This window comes from Artibeus jamaicensis, unplaced genomic scaffold (assembly GCF_021234435.1).
Source record: "Artibeus jamaicensis isolate MK-2021 breed Jamaican fruit bat unplaced genomic scaffold, CSHL_Jam_final contig_585, whole genome shotgun sequence".
In the NCBI taxonomy this organism is placed as follows: Eukaryota; Metazoa; Chordata; class Mammalia; order Chiroptera; family Phyllostomidae; genus Artibeus; species Artibeus jamaicensis.
The window spans coordinates 2,219,179-2,242,682 of NW_026521894.1; the positions used below are offsets into that span (position 1 = coordinate 2,219,179).

At 34.8% G+C, this 23,504-nt stretch overlaps 1 protein-coding gene across 1 annotated transcript in view; it reads left to right on the forward strand.

Annotated features, from left to right (window-relative positions):
• Positions 1-23,308, forward strand: part of ZW10 (zw10 kinetochore protein) — a 36,586-nt gene extending 13,278 nt beyond the window's left edge. Inside the window, exons 8-16 of the mRNA XM_037151325.2 lie at positions 4,797-4,960; positions 5,541-5,723; positions 8,891-9,129; positions 11,500-11,571; positions 15,388-15,557; positions 16,402-16,532; positions 17,047-17,178; positions 17,916-18,118; positions 20,627-23,308. Of these exons, the coding sequence (XP_037007220.2) occupies positions 4,797-4,960; positions 5,541-5,723; positions 8,891-9,129; positions 11,500-11,571; positions 15,388-15,557; positions 16,402-16,532; positions 17,047-17,178; positions 17,916-18,118; positions 20,627-20,747 (1,415 nt within the window). The 3' untranslated portion in view covers positions 20,748-23,308. The remainder of the gene's footprint in view (positions 1-4,796; positions 4,961-5,540; positions 5,724-8,890; positions 9,130-11,499; positions 11,572-15,387; positions 15,558-16,401; positions 16,533-17,046; positions 17,179-17,915; positions 18,119-20,626) is intronic.
• The last annotated feature ends 196 nt before the right edge of the window (positions 23,309-23,504 follow it).

The following is a 23,504-nucleotide window of genomic DNA, read 5'->3' on the forward strand; positions in this document are numbered from 1 at the left end:
TTTTACTTGTAAATGATACATACCTAGAAAATCAAAAGACTTCTAGAGCTTTTATAATTAAGAAATTTACTAAGTTATCTAGATACAATATAAATATAAAAATTGATAACCTTTCTCTAAACTAGTTGTGATCAGCTATAAAGTATAAAGATACTTATAATGACAAGAAAATCTATAAAATTCTTAAATGTTAGTAAGAAAGGAGAGTATATGTGAAAGGAAAACTAAAACTTACTTGAGGTCATAAAGAAAGACAATAAAAGGGAAGCTGTCTTGGAGTAGAAAAAACAGTTTCATAAAATTGTCAGTTCATTCCAAAATAACATATAAATTTAATACATTTCCAGTCAGATTCTGTTGCATATTTTTCAAACTGGAAAAATGACTCTAAAGCTTCCATCAAAAATATATTTGTGAGTATTAGTAATATTTGAAAAATATTAGTGGGTGGATTTTATAATTGAAACTATCATAATTTTAAGACTATCAGACACACCAGACCATAAGACACGCTTAGGTGTTAAAGGAGAAAAATAGGGAAAAAAATTTTTGAAGCAAAAAATGTGGTAAAATATTTAGTAGCCTGTGATCCCTCTTTACCACTGCACCCTACCCCACCAGGAGCCAGGTAAGCTATATTTGGACTATAAGATGCACCCCCGTTTCCTCCCAGATTTGGCGGGAGAAAGTGTGTCTTATACCCCCCAAAATATGGTATATATTTGGAACAAGAAGATTAGTGGAATGAAAAAGAGTCCAAAGTAGAGCCAAGAATAAATGAGAACTTAACGTTTGGTCAAAGTCACATTTCAGTTTAGGGGACAGACACTTTCTTTAATAATGGTACTAGAAAATTGGTTTATCTATATGGAATAAAACAAAGTGGATTCCTGCTTCACACTTCATACAGAAATAAATTCCAGATGAATTAAAGTTCTCTTTGCAAAAAATAAAATAATAAAAATGTTAGAAGAAAATTCAGAAGCCTTTAATAGTTTTAGGAAGTTCAGAATGCATAAAGGAAAGAACTGACAAATTTGCCTGTATGTAAATGTTAAATTCTGTTTGGTAAAGAGTACCATAAACAAAGTTAAATACAGTAGTGTACTGGGAGAAAATAATTGTAATACATTGGACAGACAAGGAATTAATATATAGATTAAAAAAATAAACCATAATAGAAAAATGGGCAAAAATATAAATAGGCAGTTCATAGAAGAAAAGGTGCAATTGGTTAATAAAAATATGTTGCTTAGCTTTGTTGGTAGGGCAGTGGAAATCATACTATCAAAGTAGAACTTTTCACCCTTAGAGTTGACAGAATTAAAAGATAGAGCTCTTCTGATCAGAAGTCAGACACTTCTGATGAGAAATTTGTAGAAAGGTAGTCTGCTTTTTGTGAGTTTGTTAGAGAGCAATCTGAAGCTATATAATGAAATTTAAAACGTACATTTCTTTTACCCAGGTATCCCACTTTCTCATTTGTTACAGAAGTGATACCAACAGTATATATGTTTGTATGTATGTGTAGTGTATACACTTGCACACTGGAATGTGCATTGTTTGAGGAATGGGTGTGTAATGTATGGTTGAGCCATTCTGTGGGATATTATGCAGCTATTAAAAAGAAATGAAGTAGAGCTAGATATACCATATTTTTTGAACTAGAAGATGCACCATGCCCCCCACCCCCCATTTTGGAGGAATAATGGTTGTTTATGCTGCTGTTGAGTTCTGTTTACATTTACACTGGTGAAATATTATTTATGTTATTAAATATTTTACCACATTGTTTGCTTCAAAATTTTTTTTCCTATTTTCCTCTAAAACCTAGGTGCATCTTATGGTCTGAAAATATGTTATTAAGGGGTCCATGATCTGGTGTTTTTTTTTTTAAGATTTTATTTATTTATCTTTAGAGGGGAAGGGAAGGAGAGAGGGAGAGAAATATCAATGTATGGTTGCCTCCTTATGCATCCCTGGCTGGGAACTGGCCTGCAACCCAGGCATGTGCCCTGACTGGTAATTGAACTGTGAACCTTTGGTTCGCAGGCCCACGCTCAATCCACTGAGCTACACCAGCCAGGGGCCACGATCTGTTTTTAAGTGATAAAAGTTAAGTATAAAATCTGTGACATGAGGCTGTTTTTATTGAGAAGAAAACAACCCCTTTTATGAGTAATGTATTAGTTTGTTAGAGAAGCCATACAAAATACCACAGGCTATGTGGGTTAAACAACAGAAATTTATTTTCTCACAGTTTTGGAAACTGGAAGTTCAAGACTAAAGTGTTGGCAAGTTTTGTTTCTCCTGGGCTCTCTACCCTTGCCTTGCAGAAAGTCTCACTGTGTCTACACGTGGTCTTTCCTCTGCTGCATATTGCTGGTGTCTTTTCCTTTCCTTATGAGGACACTAGTCATATTGGATTAGAGCCCCACCCTTAGGATCTTATCTAACCTTAATTACTTCTTTAAAGGTTAGGCCCTGTCTCCAAATGTAGTCATATTGAGGGTTAGGGCTTCAGTATATGAACTGGGGGTGGAACACAGGTTAGTCCGAATCAAATGTCTGTGTATGTGTGTGTGTACGTGCATTTGGCAAGTTGGTTTGTTTATTTTTTGGTATGAAACTGAGAGAGGAGAAATAATCAACCAATCTTAAAATCGGTCACTTGGGCAAGTAAAGAAGAGAGTAAATTTGGGTTTTTTCTTTAACAAACCTTAGTGGTGTTGGTTGGTCTTGTCACAACAAGCATGTGTTGCTTTTCCCATGATTTTCTAGAAAAAGATGAGAAGTACCCTAATGAAATTTTTAAAAACAGGCATAAACTTAACACAAAATATGATAATGGTAGCTTATTCATAGATAGAACACTATAGAATGATTTTACTTGTGACTTATAAATGCAAACATAAAAAATGTAAATTAAATCTAATAATACCTTTAAAAAAGACACAGTGACACTAAGGGTTTATTTTAGAAATGCAAAAATGATTCAGCATAAGAAAGCTATCAAACAGTTCATTATGCTAGCATGTTACGCCATTAGTTATGGAAAATTATGCCAGAGTGTAGTGCTCTTTACTAATAACAAACTGAGCAACAGAGGAATATAATACTTTTTAATAGTTTGATGAAATGTTTATGATATGATCTTAAGGGGGAAAAGGTACAGAATGGTTTATATAGTGTGTTCACACTTATGTATTATACAAACTGTTTCTTTGTTGGTATGTATGCATATATCCATTCAACAGATCTTTATAGAACAAGGCAGTGTACCAGCTGCTTGTGCCACTTGACTAAGATGGTAGCTGCATTCAGGGTCTATGATGTAGATTAGCATTGTCTAATAGAAATAAAATGCAAGGTACATAATGTAATTTAAAAATTTCTAGTGACCACATTAAAAAATGTTAAATGAAACAGGAGCTTATAATTTAATAATATATTTTATTTAGCCCAATATATCCAAAATATCATTTCAATATAAATCACTATAAAAATTACTGAGATATTTTACATTTTTAATAAACTTCCAAATTTGATATTTTATACTTATAAATAACTGATCTGTATTTAGATGTTATAAAATTTACAGTTGAAAAAGTACGTTCTATATCCAAGTTGTTCCAAACATACTGAAAATTTTTCAATAGCTGTATTGAGTACCAAAAGAATTATTTTCCTTTAATATTCTCACCTATATCAACAAAGTTGGCTCATCTTTTTAAAATGAATTAATATAACTTGGAAGCAAAAGCATATCAGCTTCAAAACTATGACCGAGTTAAGTAAATTCACTAACCCCTATCTATCAAATCACTACTATTAATATGGAATTCAAAATGGTTTTGCATACATTTTTAAAAACCTAAATTTATCAAATCAGCAAAACACCTTTAAATTCATTTTAAAAAAAATAAAACTTATTTCTTCAAATTTTTTTGGTATTTTTAGCAACCAATCTACAGTTAAAATCTTAGTATTTTGAATTTTGTTAGAAAAATTATATATTGATTTATATTATGAAAAGGTTTAATTTCAATATCAGTTCTTGTATCTGGGTAGCGAGGTTACAAATAAGCTTTTTCTTTCCATGGAACTTCACGTGCAGTATGATCTCAGAAAACATTACCATTTCTGATCATTGAATATTTGTTCAGCATTACTTTTGTTCCAAGAAAATCTTGAAGATAAGTATTACATTTCTGAATATAATAGAATATTCTTAATATAATTCTGTCAACATGTGTTGGAAAAAACTGCCACGTAAGGTATACTATTCAGAAGAGGTATTGAAGTATTCTGTTTGCTAGATATGCTATAAGGAAGGTGTTTATTGGTATATTACATAGGATAAACACTCAGTTCCTATGCACAGATGAAAAAAGTATGTTTCTTTATTATTAAAAAACTGAGATTTTATTCTAAAGTAGTTTCAACTTCATTTGCAGAACTGAGTTCCATTACATTACTGATTACATTACTTGTCATGTAATCAGATCAGTAGAGCAGCAGTAAATGATTATAATGTAGATGGTTAATACTTCATTGTTCCAGAGTATAGGCAGTAATACGGTGCAGACGGACAATTCATTTGAGCAGTGAAAGTAAAATCATAATTGTATGTCATGCTTTGTTCTCCATGCAGTCAGTTAAGATAGCTGTAGAATTATTTATGCCATTTTCTTCCCCATCATCTTACGATTAAAGAATTCTAGAAAACTAGGGAACTTGGTAATAATTTAGACTGTGAGAAGTTTCTTGTTTAAAACTTTTTCTTTTCAATTCAGATTCGCCTCTCGATACTGATCTAGAAAATGAAAAAACATCTAAGATCATACTGGCTGAGATGCTTGGTGACGTGATCTGGGAGGACTTGTCTGAGTGCCTCATTAAAAACTGTTTGGTTTATTCTATCCCAACAAATAGCAGCAAGTTACAGCAATATGAGGAGGTAAGAGAAGAGATATCACAGAGGTTTTAAGAGACCGTATGTTCTTAATGGTATCTTTTTTTTTTCTGAGACCTTTTGCTCTTTAGTAACATTTCTAAGAAAATTATTAATAAGGAATAGAAGCAAATTCCCCATCACTTTTTTCCTTCTGGCTTCCTACCATTTGACTGGGAAGTATCATATTTATACTAAGTATATTTTCTTTAGTAACAAGTTTTGAAAAACAGTTATCCTTTTATTTATACGTGTATTTTATTTATACGTGTATCAGCAATAATAGTTACTATGTAACACTTTTTTGTTTCTTTTTAGTGTTTCCTTGAACACTAAAATAAGTGTATTTATTTTTAAAGGTCTTTGTACCTTATCAAGTAGAATCAGAGATTTCTATTGAAGATCTTCTTTCTAATGAATGTAAGGCAGGAAAAATGTATAATAGTTTTGTACTTTGTAATTGCTGGTTTGTTCTAAAACTTAAATGACCTTTTGGTCCTTGTTTTTTTCTGTACACTGGATTTGATATTTTAATATTAAAATGGATGGTATGTATATCATTCTCTTTTTTTCTTGTTTTTCTCAGATTATACAATCCACTGAAGAATTTGAAAATGCCTTAAAGGAGATGAGGTTTTTAAAAGGAGATACTACTGATTTGCTGAAATATGCTCGTAATATCAATTCTCATTTTGCTAACAAGAAGTGTCAGGATGTGATTGTGGCAGCTAGAAACCTCATGACCTCTGAAATTCACAACACTGTGAAGGTATTGGAGTTGTAGTGCGTTACATTATGTTAAGGAAGCAACTCATTTTTTATATGAATTTGGTAGACCGGAAGAGAGCATTGCAATTGCTGAGCTCCCTGAGGGAGTTATTAATCTTCTGCATATTAGTTTTCTCACTGTTAGAGTGGTCCTAACATTTACCTCTTTCATGAGGTACTATCAGGTCCAGATAAGATAATGCACATGAAAACATTGTATAAATTGAAAAAGTCTACATAAATGTGAGGGATTACTATTGTTGAAATTAGATAAAATGTCAACCTATAGGTTTTTCTTGACTTTTTAACTTGAAGTTTTAGTACATAATTTTTCAACAGGTATAATTAAGTATTCTTTATGTCCAGAGATCATATCCTATTGTGAAAATGTTGATTTCATCTTTTAGGTTAATAGAGTCATTTTGAAGTTAAAATGATAAAACAGACAAAAAATATGTGATCTGTTTAGAGTGTAAACAAATTATCTGCAAAGTTAATGGGCTGATTAATTTGCACTGGGGGGAATTTACTCCATTGATCTTAGATAATTCTGTGTGTTTTCTTCTGTTCTTCTTTTCATCTCTACATATGTGAAATTTTTGGTAAATGTAAGGTATTATTAGGTTAAAGCAACACATAGACTAAGGTAACCTCTTACTAGAAAATTTCTCTGCTCTTTCTCTCTGTCACTGCTGGTCCCAGGCTCTTTGTCCCTCTGTCCCTTCTCTGCTTTCCTCCCATTTTTCTTGGGGTACCCTGGTGCTGTGTCCACTTCAGCACAATATGTAGTTGGTCAATTGAGGGCATATATATTAATGCCTTTTGAGGTAATTTTGGATTAAGGACTTGAACTACTTATTACCAGTAATTGTGCTGTGCGTTTTTTTTAAACATAAATATCCAGTGGCTTCCCATCTCAGAGAAAGACCCAGTAGGCTTATAATATCCTATAAGGCCTTATGCGATCGGTCGCCTCGTTGCCTCTCTAACTCTGCGTTCTGCTATATTCTTTTCTCATTGCTCTTCCCTGAATTTGCTGGGACCACTTGGTTCAGAGCCTTTGAACCTGTTATTCCCTGTACTTGGGACATTTTTACCACAAGCCCTACAACGTTCGCTCCCTTTCCTAACCAGTCTTTTTAAAATTGGGACCTCTCCCTATTTCCTGTACTCCTTCCTTGCTTTATTTTTCTTTGTATTGCTTGTCAATGAACATTCTCTAGGAATTATTATTTCTCCCTCTCTAGATAATAAGCTCCAGAAGGGTAGAGTTTGAGCCTTTTCTTTACTGTGTATCTCTAGCACTAAGAAAACCCCTGGTGCATACTACTATGTACTTAAGTGCTCAGTCGGTATTTGGTAAATTAATTAACGTATTAATTAATGTATTTGCCTGTGTCATAAGTCCTTGATAGGAGAATTGTTACTGTATTGCTCTGTGACTGAGCTAAATATTTTAACATTGTTGGACCTCATTTTTCTTTTCAGTAACATGACAGAATTGAATTAGAAAACTTTCGAACTCTCTATTCAAGTAATTCTGACATTCTTTACAACTACACTTTTTTTCTGAGTACCCAGATTCTAATAGTTATTTTCTTCTAGATCAGGGTTTCTCAACAGTGGCACTGTTGATATTTGGGGACAGATAATTCTTTGCTGTAGGGAGGTTGGTCTGTAGGAATTTTAGTAGCACCTGTAACCTCTACTCACAGACGCCAGTAGCACCTCTCCCAGTTGTGAAAACCAAAAATGTCTCCAGACACTGCCAGGTATTTCCTGGAGGGCAAAATTTGTTCTCAGTAGAGAACCTTTGCTCTAGATTCTAACCTGGTTCTTTCCCTTGGCGTTTATGCCCTGGAATTAGATCTTTGAAACTGCCAACTTTGAAAAGCTCGTCTTCCTTTTTTTCATAAATCATTTTAATTTCATTTACCTTTTATAGTCTTTATCTAATTTTTCTCTGAGACAATTCCCTATGTGTACCCAGTATTTTCACAAAAGATCTAAAGTTGTGTTTTGTTGTTGTTTTGTTTTTACATTTTAACTTGATAGGTATCATATTCTTACATTCTTGCGTCTTGGGCTTCTCTCACCCTCCTTGTGAAGTCATTTTGAGTCATGTGTATGCTGGGTCCACTAGTTTTCAGACAAACATTAGCACTTTCCTAAGCATCTATAGTTACATTTTTTCTTCTGCATTCTAATCTTAACTATAATTTTGACTGCTAGGTCCCTGACATTTATATTCCTATTTAAACTTGATAACATTTCTATGAAGTAGATAGTATGGCATTTTACAGATTAGGAAGGCAAGTCTGACGACTTAAACATTTCTATTAGACAACTTTTTCTATCAAATTTTCTATAGAGGTCCAGTGTGTGTAGAGCAGAGCCACACTTCTTGCAGTGGGTTTAGGGAACCTGCGGCTTCTACCTGTTTAATCTCTTCTTTTTTTGGCCCCTGAGGCATCTTTAAGGAGCAATGTTTGAAAACCATTATTGCAATACAATTTCTCTTCCTGGCATGATGAGAAAAATTGAGGTCCAGAGAGATTAAATGACTTTGTCAAAAGTTAGGGTAAAAAATATCAATGATGTTTTCGGACAGGCATCCAAGTATTCCTTCAGCCTTGACTAAGTCTGGAAAGTTTCACTGTGTGTAAATGTTAGTGAGGCTTGTTTTGCTTTGACTTGGAATTATTAAAGGAAGGATATGTTAGCCCGAATGAGTTATGTCTTTGCCTTGTACTAACACGTTTCTGGTGGGAAATAATTTGTTTAATTTTAAGAATGCAAAATTGTACTGGTTTACAAAAATTTAATAGCTTAGTCTGAGAAAGGTGATTTTGGAAGGCTCTTTCGTTTACCTGAAATTTTGGGCCTGTATCACAGCTTTGCTGTTTTCAACGAGATTAGCAGCACACAGAATTGGAGAATGGTAGTAAATAGTAAAGGGGATTGCTTATTTCTTGTGACATGCTCTCAACCCAAGATTAAGCAGTTATTAAAATACTGCCATATGTACTCAAGTCTTTTAAATACTCTGTAGAGCCACAGCTTTATTATCATTGTGGAAGCAACCAGTACCTTACTCCTCACTGTATGCTTGCATTTGAGTTACTCTGAGGATAGTGTGTTTTCTACATTTCTATGTTTGAATCTTAGATTACTCCTGATTCTAAGATTAGTGTGCCTGACTTACCTACCCCTGATGAGGATGACAAGCTACAAGTACAGAAAATGTCCACAACTCAGTACAATGAAGTGGTGAATTTACAGCCTGAAAATACATTGGACCAACATTCCTTTTCTTTGCCCACATGCCGTATCAGTGAATCTGTGAAGAAATTAATGGAACTTGCCTATCAGACTTTACTGGAGGCCACAACCAGCAGTGATCAATGGTAAGAGTTCTGAGTAGTGTGGAAATGGCAGTGACTTGGTTAAATGGGTATCTAAATAGCCATTTATTAAAAAAACTAGTTAGAATCTTTTGAGTTTTCTTATCCCCTTGGTTAATTTTTTTTTTCCTAAAACAACAGCACAGCACACATATATACTGGTAATTAACTTTTCTTGACAGAAATATACATCTTACAGCAAGGTATAAGAAATAGAAGCATGTATATGGATGGACTAAGGGATTTCTTAGATGTTAAAAATTATTAATTATTTTTAACAAAAAGCTCTTTAATTTTTGTTTATTGTTTGTATTGAATGATATTACATGAGAAAGCATTTGTAAGGAACTTAGAATGCTATTTGGAAAATGATTAATACATGTTTTTTATTGTTGGTGGTAGTGGTAATAGTAGTTGTATCATCTACTCCAGCTTACTGTAGCCCTTTATCTTAACATTTTTTTTTTACCTTTTGAAATATAGGCCTAATTAATTTATGTTTCTTCAAATTGATTTTAGAGAGAGAGGAAGGGGGAGAGAGAGAAAAAAACATCGATTTGTTGTTCTACTTACTTGTGCATTCATTGGTTGATTCTTATAATGTCCTGACTGGGGATGGAACCTGCAATATTGGTGTATTGGGGCAACGCACTAACCAACTGAGCTACGGGGCCAGGGCCTTAATTAACTTACATTTTAAGTGTTTATTTTCTGAAGTAGTAATAGTTTGTTGGGCTGCCGAAGTTAGAAAGTAGAGGATGGAATGTACCAAAGATCACCCCAAACTCTATTCCACAGAATCTCTTCTTGTAAACAAACTCCTTCCTACTCTTGTACTAAATTGAAGAGGAAATGGCAGGCTATAGCCCAAGTTGATTGAGGAACAGATTTACAAAAGCCTCTTTAGTTTGTATCTGTGTGTAGCAGTTTTTTACTTCTCATTGTAAGAGTCAAAACACTTTGAGCTAGGGCTGGGCTTAATCAAATTGCATCTTAAGATGGGCTTTCAGAGTTTCAGTTTTTACCTCAACATGTAAACAACCTCTTAATTTTATTCTGCTCTAGAAAGATACCAAGAATGTTTACCAAGATAATTCTATGACTTGAATGAATCATTATATTCACAAGTTTACCCAGTTTTAATATAAGTAGGAAGAAAAATACATGTAAAGGAAGTATATACTGCTTTGGCAAAATACATATAGGACTGACTATGTCTTCACATGGCATTCACCTGAAATATACCAGATAAGAAGTTAGGTATGCAGGACAATATTTTCTAAACTATTTGAGAATACAGAATACCCAATGATATTTTTGTATAATGAATATCTGTGGGCAATCATTCGCTAAAAGAAATAGTTTGTAACAGGACAAACAAAAATACAACTATTCTGCAGTAACCCACTTCTCTATTATTAAACCTCAAAGAACAATATATGCAGCAGAAATACAACGATATAAACAGTTATTACAGTAATCAAGCAGTAACAGTGTGTTGGGGTATAATAACTATAACTTACTTTCCTAAATGTTTGTGAAATTCCCGTACATAGTTTAAGATACTCTTATGTAGAAGTAAGTATACAAACCTTATATTAGCTCTTTCTAAGTGCATTTTAATAATAATCTTTAGGTATTTTAAGGCCAGATATAAAGGGTAAAAAGCTTGAGGTTAAATTCTATTCTAGAAATGTTGACTCCTCTCCTTGCATTGAGGTAAGAAGGAGAAAAGGTGAAAGCTGAAAGTCAGACTGATTCTAAAAGAACCAAGTGAATGCCTTTATTGATATCTTGCCCTTTGCAGAGTGCGGCAGTGAGTAGGTAACATTTACTTGAGGCTTAGCTCCATTTGTTACTGAAAGGATACTCTGGGTACTGGCAGAAAACAAGGCTTTGGGTTGAATGCTGCTATTCTTAAAATTATTCAGGGGTCTAGGTTTCTAGGACTGCAGTCTAGTTAGTAAATACTGGTTGAGAATATATAGGGTCAGGCAGAAGTAACGCTTGCTCGAGTGTGGTTAGTAAGGTATTAATTATAGGTATAATAATTTATAGTTTTAATTTGAATGTTTCACCTAAAATGTCATATGGTGTGCTTGAATTTGGTGACTGTGGTGATATTGTTGTGTTACAGAATTACATGTTTATGAGTTTGTAATAAAAGGTTTTGTAATAAAGAAGGAGGTGTTATTTTTGCCGGACCCTGTATTTCCATCTACATTAATGGTGTTTTCAGCAGCGGTCAAGGCAGGTATTCTCTCAAATTACAGTTTTGGCTGATGACTCTCACTTAAGGTGCACTTAGTTTGAATTTTTTTCTCATTTCCAGTATATCCTTATGCATTTCTATTGAAACTCTTTTCTTTTTAGTGCTGTTCAACTTTTCTACTCAGTAAGAAATATCTTCCATTTGTTCCATGATGTTGTACCAACATATCATAAGTAAGTGCCACTATATATTATTTCTGTAGAATGTTGTATTTCTAAAATGTTTGTAAGTCATGTTAAAACCAATAATCTTTATACTCCCACCAAAGATATTTTGGTTACTAAAATTTTTACAGTGAAATGCAGTAAACCATTTAAAATACATGTTTAAAGGACACAGGTCATTTATTGATAAGTTAATAAGGGTACTATAATGTTACAATATAATGGGTGATAGAAATGTAAAAACTCAAAAGAACTTGACCCTGTTTTTTATGGTAGATGTTTTCAGATCTACCTCACTTTATTTGGCTACAAAACAAAGAGACCATCACTCCATATAGCTATCTAGTAAGCATATTAGATTTTTTTCTTGGCTTTGTAGACTTTCTTCCACAAGGGATTGCCAATGAACAGTCAAATATGATCAGCCACTCTTCCTAGCTATCTTAGGGAGTATATACTTAATGTCTTGGATTTTTAAAAGTTTCTTTTAATATGAATCTCAAAAGTTACTCATAGCTTTAAGCCTCCAAGAACTCTTTCTGTTATATACATTAAGTGTTTTGCATGTCTTATAAATGTTTTAAATGTTATGTCAGCAAAGCTATTCTTCCTGGAGGATTTTGGTTTTAAAGAAACTAGTTGATTATTCGTGATATTTTTACTTCAGATTTTCCACATTTGAGATGTTTTTAAGCAGGCACATCAGGTTTTTTGTTTTTTTTCTTTTTAAATAAAAGAAAGCTTGCCCTGGCTGGTGTGGCTCAGTGGATTGAGTACTGGCCTGCAAACCAAAAGGTTGCTGGTTGCATTCCCAGCCAGGGCACATGCCTGGGTTGCAGGCCAGGTCCCCAGTAGGGGTGTGCGAGAGGCAACCACACATGGATGTTTCTTACCCTCCCATCTCCTTTCCCTTCTCTAAAAATAAATAAATAAAATATTTTTTAAAAAGTAAAATAAATAAAGGAAAGCTTATTTATTATGAACCTTATTTTTATTTATATTTTCTTGGCTGTGCTTTAAAATTTTTTATTTACTTTCTACTTAGTCAAGTAAAGGAAAAGGGGAAACATCTTTGGGTCAGCTAATAGCCACATTCTTAGACATGTTCGCTTAGAAGTTCTATGATTAGAAATTTTTCACAGTGGTATGAATTTAGATTGATTTTTGTATGATATTGGAACTTTGTGCTGGACCAGTGGTTTACAAACTTGAGTATGCATCATAATTAGCAGGAAGCATTGTTAAAATACAGATTGCTAGATCCCGTGCCCAAGATTTCTTGGATGCAGTAGGACTGAAATAAAGTCTGGAATTTTAAACATTTCCAGGTGATGCTGATGTTGCTTGTCAGGGGACCACACTGTGAAAACCACTGGTTTAGACTAGAGTTCTCAGCTTTGCCAGTATTTTAGAATCGCTTATGAAGCTTTAAGAAGATATATATTTGCCTAGATCCTACCTCTAGCAATTTTGATTTATAGGTCTGGTTTAAGATACACACCTCTGTGGTTTTTTAAAGCCTTATAAATTGTTCTGATGTATAGCTGAAAATGAGGACAACTGTCTTAAGATTATTAGTTTCTGACATTGTATATTTAGCCTAACATTAATTAAATCAGCAGACTAGGAAGTATTAGTTGAAGGACTGCTTAGAAGATATACAGCAGAAACATAAGATCTCTTCTCTAGTTGAGTAGGAGACCAAAATGTGTAGAAGATTTAGAAGGGTGATTTTCGATACTATATGGGAAGTAAAATTACCTGGGAAGATTTAAAATATGAATGCCCTGGCTTCACTCAGAGGTTGTGATTTAATTTGTATGGGGTGAAGTCTAAACATGTATCTATTTCTTTAAGTATATTTTATTGATTATGCTATCACCGTTTTCCCAGTTTTTTTCCTCTCCTCTATCCCCCCTCCGCCTTGCACCCCACGCCCTCCAACATTCCCCTCCTTAGTTCATGGGCTGTACATACATAGTTCTTTGACTTGTCTGTTTCCTACACTGTTCTTAACTCCCCCCTGTCTATTTTATGCCTGCCAGTTATGCTTCTTAGTCCCTATACCTCCCCCGTCATTCTTCCCCTTCACGTCCCCACTGAAAATCCTTCATATGTGCTCTCCATTTCTTTGGTTCTGTTCTCGTTCTAGTTGTTTGCTTAGTTTTTGTTTTTGTTTTTTGGGTTTGGTTGTTGATAGTTGTGAGTTTGTTCTCATTTTACTGTTCATAGTTTTTTATCTTCTTCTGTTTCTTAGATAAGCCCATTTAACATTTCATATAATAAGAGCTCGATGATGATGAACTCCTTTAACTTGACCTTATCTGGGAAGCACTTGATCTGCCCTTCCATTCTAAATGAAAGCTTTGCTGGATAGAGTAATCTTGGATGTAGATCCTTGCCTTTCATGACTTCAAATACTTCCTGGAAGTTTATTTCCTTCTCCAGATTAGGAAAGTTTTCCTTCATTATTTGTTCAAATAATTTCTTGCTGTTCTTCTGGCACCCCTATGATTTGGATGTTGGAGCACTTAAAATTGTTCCAGAGGTTCCTAAGCCTCTCCTCATTTTTTTGAATTCTTGTTTCTTCATTCCATTCTGGTTGGATATTTATTTCTTCCTTTTGTTCCAAATCATTGATTTGAGTTCGGGTTTCCTTCCTTTCACTGTTGGTTCCCTATATATCTTGTTTTATTTCATTTTGGGTAGCCATCATTTTTTCCTTCATTTAGTGACTAAACCACTTCTGGGAGCATCCTGATTACCAGTGTTTTGAACTCTGCATCAGATAGGTTGTCTATCTCATCATTGCTTAGCTCTTTTTCTGGAGTTTTGATCTGTTCTTTCATTTGGGCCATATTTCTGTCTCCTCATACCTGTTAAGTTGTTAGGGGATGAAACCTTAGACATTCACCAGGGAGGGGCAGTGTTCTTGCCTGCATTGTGCCACTGTTTGTGGGGAAGGGGTCAGAGAGTAAACAATGCTGCTCTCTTGTTTCGTTCTAGCCCCACTGTCCAACGAACTCTCCAGTGAGATGGGTTTCTCCTGCCTTGCAGCACCCCTGCAGTATTTTACAGCTAGTTTTGAGTCTTTAGTTTCCCATTCAGCCAACCCTGCCTTCTTGCCTCCATGGTCCACTGCCTTGTCCTCTGCATCCTGCTGCCTGTCTCCTGTCCCCACCTCTCCTACAAGCCTGAATGAATGTTTGACTCCTTGATTGCTGGAGTTCCATGCAGTTTCATTTTCTTGGCAGCTCTGGTTGTTTATTATTTTTAAGTTGGTTGTTATCCTTTTGGTTGTAGGGGGAAGTGAAGTGTTTCTACCCATGCCCCCATCCTGGCCAGAAACGTAAACATGTATCTATTTAAAAATTCCAGCATACTCTAATCTGTACCCAGCTTTGAAAACTAGTGGATTGAAAAATAGTTAAATGCTTCATTATATAAATGAAATAGGATTTTGGAGAATGGGAAAGTATCTGTATTTCTACAGACTAATCAGAGATAAATTTCAAGGGGTTTATTATGTGTAACTATGCTGGGTTTCTAAGACAAAGAGTTGATACAGGTAAACATCTTAATTCCCTTACTCTTTCTTGTCACTCACTGGGACGGTTTTATAGGATAAGGTTACATTCAGGCAGAACAACTTCTCTCTGATTGAATGTGAGTGAGAGTGATTCAGAGTATATCTTGTTATGTCCAGCATTTATACAATAGATAAAAATTAAAGCCTAGAAATAATTATAAGAGTAGTTACTTGAACAACTGTTACCTCAGTAACAGGTGATTTCTTTGTTCTTTCTACCCCTTTTCCTGTACTAGGGAGAACCTTCAAAAACTACCCCAGTTGGCTGCCATTCACCACAACAACTGTATGTATATTGCTCATCACTTGCTGACCCTTGGGCATCAGTTCAGATTACGCCTCGCCCCCATTCTTTGTGATGGCACTACTACTTTTGTGGATCTTGTACCTGGCTTCAGGAGACTTGGTAACTGATATCTTAAATTTAGTAAAGCATATTGATTATGCAGCATCTCAGCCTGGTATCTTTGTAATTTGTGAGGCATTTAGAAATTAGATGGTGGTCCTGAGCTATGTTAGAAAATAGGAGGGCATTTAATTTGCAAGTGTTCCAGTTTTTTAATTTTATAAAGTGAATGCAGTCTTTGCGGAAGCATTACTTTTTTGTGACATGATTTCATGGTACATTAGAGTTCCAAACTCCAAACTGCTGGTGTTCAGTGAATTCACCAAATCAGAGTTATGTCAATAGAATGACGAATGATAAGATTTGTATTGTTACAGTTCTATTTGCATTGTTGGTAAGAGCTCACTAATGTCAGTGCTTGTTATTTTGAAAAACCTTAAGACAGTCCCATTTTCTTCCACCTACCTCCCTTAGCTTTATTGGGGTTGAAAATCAGAAGAAATGAAATGTAGAGTAAATCAGTATGTTTACTATAATGATAGCCTAAGAAAAGCAGAGACTCTATATAACTCACTTAGCTTTTCACCTGATTTTTCTTAGGTAATATAGATCTTTCAGAAAAATAAGTAGCTGCTTTTTCTGTATAAGTAATTTTTTTGTTTCTGAGCCTAGACAAACTATTTCGAAAGACTTACTATCCTGAGGGTGGGTTTGGAGGATTTAGGTAATGTGTTAGAAGTGATTGCTTTTAGTAACCTTAGGGTAGCTTTATGATGTTATCTAGCAAACAAGTGTCTTTAAGCAGAACAGATACATGGTACATGTTTCTGTCCTCTTCCTCCCTAGTTTTGCAGTGTGTAATTGAACAACTTTTAGAACTCTTTATTCTCATTTTTCATCATAGGAACACAGTGTTTTTTGGCCCAAATGCGGGCACAGAAAGGAGAACTTCTGGAAAGATTATCCAGTGCTAGGAACTTTTCGAACATGGATGATGAAGAGAACTATTCTGCAGCAAGTAAAGCAATCCGTCAGGTGGGATTCTTTTGTTAGCTCTGGAATTTGTACTTTATCTTTAGTTATTCCCTCCTTATTTTTTAAATAGCAAAGAACCTGTACCAGGTAACTCAGTTAATTTCACACAACCCCCCACTGGAAAATCTGGATACTTGTTAGCGTCATATTTACCCATCTTTCCCTTCCATTGCTCCACCAAGCCAATAGGAAGCTACCTTTCCATCACCTCAGTAATGTGACAAGTCATTGAGTCTGTCATAGCAAATATTTAACCTGTGAACTTGGGTTAGGGAAATTGGAAATATTACCTTTCATCTTAATGCTTCTCTTTCCTACATGATTTATTTTTTTTAGTGCAGTGTTTCATATAGTATGCATATCACTAAGGTTTAATATTCAAGAAACACATTTTCTATATCGTTTTACATCACCTTTATATAATTATTCCATAAACACACAAATGATGAATATAAATCTGGAAAGAAGTTGCAACAATTTCTGTTCTGTGTAAATGGCTGTGTTCTTCTGACAGGTACTGCATCAGCTGAAGAGACTTGGACTGGTGTGGCAGGATATCCTGCCAGTGAATATATATTGCAAAGCTATGGGGACTTTACTCAATACAGCAATTTCTGAGATTATTGTCAGAGTCACTGCCCTAGAGGTAAGAGTCATTAGATGCCTCACCAGACTTGACACACAATCCTTGTCCCAGATTGTCACTTTACTAAGAAAGTTGTTGAGGTCTCAGTTTTACCCAGTATGAGGTAAGAGAAGTTGTTCATGTTTTGTGTATAACTTATTATACTGTCATTGGTTTTCAGTTTTGTCTTAATTCTGTTTTGCTCTAGAGATTTGGTAATCTCTATCTTTTATATCTATGTAAGAAAGTATGATTATACTGCTTCTCCAACTAGCATTATGAGTGAGGAGGTGGGAAACTTGGGTAGTCCTGAGACGGATTGTAAAATATGAAGTCATATAGTTATTTAATTTGCAAGTGAATTAAATAATTTAGTAAAGTGAAATGCAGCCTTGTGCGGGATTATGTGTGTGATCCATCTCATTCCTCTAAAGGAGAGATTGGCTAAACCCTTATTTGTAATAACATCCCTTGCTTTGCAGCAAACTTTGCTGCATTTTACTGGAGAAATAAATGGGCTCTTTCATGTAGGCAAACTAAATTACTAGCAGTCTGTTGAAAATATTGTGTGTCGTTCTAGCTTCGGGAGTATTATCAGAGACTTGATGAAATCTAGTGTCTAATAAGATGTGTTAAATTGATTGGAAGACATCTTGCTGTAGTTGACTGCCTGGACAACATGCACCAAAGATCTGCCCTTTCCTTCCTACTACACTGACTCAATTCTATTCTCTTGTGTTCCATTTGTGCAAAACCAGGACATCTCTACTGAAGATGGTGATAGATTATATTCCTTATGTAAAACAGTGATGGATGAAGGACCCCAAGTATTTGCACCTCTGTCTGAAGAAAGCAAGAACAGGAAGTATCAAGAAGAAGTTCCAGTCTATGTGCCAAAATGGATGCCATTCAAAGAACTGATGATGATGTTACAGGCCAGCCTGCAGGAAATTGGGGACCGGTGGGTAGAGGCATATATTTTTTCACAGATACAAAGAGTATTAGTGTCATTAATAGCAGTGCTTTGCTCCTTTCTTTCTCTCTCTCCCTTCCCCCATCCTTCCCTCCCCCCATCCTTCCCTTTTTTCTCTCTCCCTCTCCCTCTCCCCCTCTCTCTCCCCTCTCCTCTCTCTCCCTCCCTCCTCCTTTCTCCTTTCCTTTCCTTTTCTTTCCTTTTCCTTCCCCTTCCTTCCTTATTTGCCTGGGAAGATTATTTTTTTTATTTTTCAATTACAGTTGACATACAGTATTATATTAGTTTTGGGTGTACAACATAGTGATTAGACATTTGTATAATTTACAAAGTGATCTTCCTGATTAAGTCTACTACCCATCTGTTACCATGTGTAGTTACTATAATATTTTCTCTATTTCTTAATGTACCCAAAAAAGAGTGTCATATTGAGTAGCAGTAGTTGGGGCCTTTGTAAGTTGTCTAGCATTGTGTGCATAGACAGTCATGAAATAAGACTTCTTGTTTCATATGATTGTGGCCTTGAGCATGTTGCTTTGGGATCTTGGATTTGTAGGAAGTACACCTTCTGACACCTAGATGGAAGTTGTTGCCCATTGTAACCAACAATGAATGCATTTTCACATTGGCCTTGGCATGTTAACAGAGAAGTGACTTTTGTTTGTATTATATAACTTCAAACCACTGTTTGAGTGAACAGCAGTTTTTCTTCAGGGCATACAGTAGGTTTAGAGATTAAGCACCATACACATAGTAGATGTTTTATCTCACCATGGTCAGTTAACATTGCTGTTCTGGTAATTGTATGCTGCCTGTATCATATCATACTGAGTGTGTGGAGGTCATCTATACTATACAGAGCAGTATAGATCTGGGTTAGTTACACACCCATGGATGCCTTTACTGTCTTGGTAGATTATTAACCGGTATGTATACCTTGCATAGGGAGCTGCCTGAATAGGCATTAAGGGCCATCTCCATCCCTATAGCTGCTTATTTATCTGCTTTAGTTTGGTTTATTAACAGATCCTCAATTATATTAAAACTAGGTGGGTCTGAATTTTTCTCAGCAAATATGGTCTTTTCTAGAATTATGTAAATGAGATTTCTACTTGAAAAAATCATAACAAAATACTTCTAACTTATATTTAATACAAAATTTGTTTAATTTATTTGTTATTTACAAATTCTTAGTGTATAGTAAGAGACATCTTTAGGTAAGACACCGGAGAGCAGCAGGTAATTTTTCTTTTGTTGTTAAAGGGGTCTCTTATAGCCTAAGATTGATCATTAATTTCTTGTCATGAGAAAAATTATAATAGTGATATATCTTAGCTTCTTTCTCTTTTCTGTCTAGGGTGATTTTTTTCTTCCAGAGATTAGTAAATATAAGGATAATCAATAGTAGAGAAAATATTTTTACCAAAGAAACTACCTCCAGTTTTGTACTTTAAATATTTTAAAACTATAAAATGTACGTATCAAAAAGTACAGTATATATAACATGCACTCACAGTGTAAAGAAAAAGAGTAAAATAAATATTCATACACCTATTATCCAGCTGAAGAAAAATATTACCAGTACCTTTGATGACTCTCATGTACTTTCTAAAATTCTCCCGATCAGAGATAACTACTGTCTTGAATTTCATGTCTTTTCCTTGCCTTTCTTTGTAGTTTTACCACATTTGCACATATTCCTAAACTATAAAAAGTTTAGAATTACCTGTTTTTTAGTTTGCTGTAAATGGAATCTCCTATAACTTGCTTCTTTTGTTCAGTATTATGTTTTTGAAATTCATTCACAATGGTGTATGTAGCTGTAGATGATTTTCACTGCTATATCCTATTCTATTAAACAGATATTTCATAATTTATCCTGGCTACTTCACATTTATACCAGTACTTGGTATTATCAGACTTTAAATTTTCGCTAATTGGTGTGACTTTTGCTCATTGTCATTGTAATTTACTTTCCCCTAAATTCTAATGATGTTGAGCCTGTATTGGTCATCCATTTTTCTTCTGTTGTAAAATGCCTTTTCCTGTTTTTTGCCCTTTACTCTAATGGGTTGTTTGTGATTTCATTACTTATTTATGGGAGTTCTCTATGTATTTTTTATACCAGTTCTTTGTCAGTTGAAATTTGTTGTCTGTGGTTCACTTTTTGAAGTTGTTACAGATCCTAATATTCTGTGTAACATATGAAGATGTGGTCATAATTATCTAGTTCAAACAGGGCTTAGTGAGTATAGAATCAGGGATAATAGCCTTATCTTCCTAACTTGCTCTCTTCATCTGTCTCTGCTGATACCAGGATGGAGCCAAGAAGCAGAAGAGGTCAAAGAGATTGAGTGATAGAGCCACAAAGAAGGGGAAGGTTGCATTGTATTATTGCTTCTTATACAAGCATTTGGGGTTAAATAAACTATTTTTAAATCTTGCTTATACTTCAGAGACATAATAGGGAATAGAATTTTATCTTTTATTTTGCAGGTGGGCAGATGGAAAAGGACCTTTGGCAGCTGCATTCTCTTCCAGTGAAGTAAAAGCTTTAATTCGTGCCTTGTTCCAGAACACAGAAAGAAGAGCAGCTGCCCTTGCCAAGATTAAGTAGCTCTGTATTCCTAAGAAAGCCATGTCTAGACCTTGTGGATTCCTCTCATGGCATAATTACTTCTTTAAAGGCTTCTTGAAATTGCCCATTGGTTTTGGTGAACCATTATATAATGGAAATTCAATTTCATCTTGGAACGCCTTGCCTTGTGGCCTGTATGAGACTTTGTTAAAGAATTCAATGTTAAGATAAGACAGGACAACAAGTTGAAGCACCTCAACTTGATGACTTTCTAGCCACCCTCCCTGATAAGAAACGGTGGGGCTGCATTGTTTCATGTTGCTTCCGTGGCTCTCTGGGGGTTGTATTAAGTGTAAGTGTAGGCCCCTGCCTTCAGTCAGGGAGTCCAGGAGATTTGTGAGCGAAGGGGAAATATATTTTGGGAGGTAGGGGAACCATATTTTACCTTGTAGGAATTAATAAGAATTCCTTTAAAATTTCTTTCCAATAAATAATACTTTGAAGGGTGATTGTCTTTAATAACATGGGAGCTTTGACTAAAGAGACTAATTTTTCTTACATTTGATGCCACTCTTTTATTGACAGGTAGGATCCTCACGAAGGGCTCACTGACGTTTTATCTTCTCCGTAACGCTGTCTGATCATTTCTTCGAATGCCCACGACTCCTAGGACTTTTAGTATAAATTTTTGACACTCTCGCTAATCTGAACTAAATTCTATTTGTAAAATATTTTTTATAATTACAGTTGACATATAGTATTATTAGTTTTAGTTGTACAACACAGTGATTAGACATTTATATACCTTACAAAATGCTCTCCCCCCATAAGTTTAGTACCCATCTGATACCATATATAGTCATTACAATATTATTGACTCTATTCCAGGGGATGTACTTTGGATCCCCTTGAGTAATTTTATGGCTGACACTTTCTTACTTCTTAATCCATTTCCTTTTTTAACCCATCTCCCCAACCCCCTGCCATCTGGCAATCTTTAATAAGTTCTCTGTATCTATGATTTTGTTCTGTTTTCTTTGTTCATTTATTGTGTATTTTAGATTCCACACTTATATGATAGTTGTCTTCTCTGTCTGAATTATGTCATTGGCATAATTCCCTTTAGGGTTGAGATATATATATATCTCACATCTTTATTCTTCTCTGGATAGATACTTAAGGTGGTTCCATGTGTTGGCTATTGTAAATAACGATGCCGTGAACATAGTGGGCATCTATGTCTTTTCAAGTGAATTAGCATTTTGGGCTTTTTTGGATAAATACCCAGAAGAGGAATTTCTGGGTTATGTGGTCATTCTGTTTTTACAGTGTTTGAGGAGTTTTTGTACTGTTTCATAGTGGCTGCACCAATTTACAGTCCTGCCACCAGTGCACAAAGGTTTCCTTTTCTCCTCATCTGGGTCAACATTTATTTGTTGATTTACTGAACATAGCTGTTCTGACAGATATAAAGAAATATCTTATTGTGTCTTTAATGTGTATTTCCCTGATGATAAGGGTGTTGAGCATTTTTTCACATGTCTATTGGACATCTATATGTCCTCTTTGGAGAAATGTCTATTCAGATCTATAGTCCATTTTTTAATTGGATTGTGTATGTTTATTTTTTTGTGTTAAATTGTATGGATTCCTTATGTATTTTGGATTTTAATCTCTTATTGGATGTATCATTGGCAAATATCTTTTCCAGTTCAGTAGGTTATCTTTCATTTTGTTAATGATTTCTTTTGCTACGCAAAAACTTTTTAGTCATTTGTATTTTTTCCTTTTAAAAAAATTTTTATTGATTATGTTATTACAATTGTCCTGATTTTTCCCACTTAGTTCCCTTCTATCCAGTGCCTCCTACTCCGTCAGGCAATCTCCCCACCATTGTTCATGCGCATGGATCATGCATATAAGTTGTTTGGCTACTCTATTTCCTAAACTGTACTTTACACCTCCATGTCTATTCTGTAACTACCTATGTGTACTTCTTAACCTCCTCACCTCTTCACCCACTCTCCCACACGCCTCCCATCCAGCACCTGTCTGGTAACTACCTTCTTTTCTCGCTGCTTTTGAGAGTCTTTCTTTACCTTTAACCTTTGTCCTGGTAATTATGATGTGTCTTAGACTGGGCCTCTTTGCATTCATCATGATTGGAACTACTTCCTGACCTTGCATGTCTATTTCCTTCACCATATGAAAGAAGTTTTCTTTCATTATTTTTTTCAGATGGATTTCCAATTTCTTGGTCTTTCTCCTCTGGTAACCCTGTGATGCCAGTGTTGGACCAGTTGAAATTGTCCCAGAGGCTGTTTATACTATCCTCATTTTTTTTGGATTCTTTTTTTTTCTTGTTCTGCATGGTTGTTTTTTGCTTCCTTATGTTCCAAATCATTGATCTGATTCTTGGCTTCATCCACTCTACTGCTGTTTTCCTATAAATCGTTCTTTATTTCAGTTAGTATATCCTTGGGTCATATGGACATTTTAATGGTGTTAATTCTTCCGTGAGCATGATAATGCCTTTTTATTTATTTGTATATTCTTCATTTTCCTTTTTCAATATCTTAAAGTTTCCCAAGTACAGATCTTTTACCACCTTGGTTAAATTTATTCCGAGGTATTTTATTATTATTATTTTGATGCAGTTGTAAATGGAATTGTTTTATTTTTTGTTTGTGATAATATTACCAGTATATAAAATGCAATCAATTTCTGAATATTAATTTTGTATCCTGCTTCTTTATTGAATTCATTTTTCAGCTCTAATTCTTTTTGGTAGGGTCT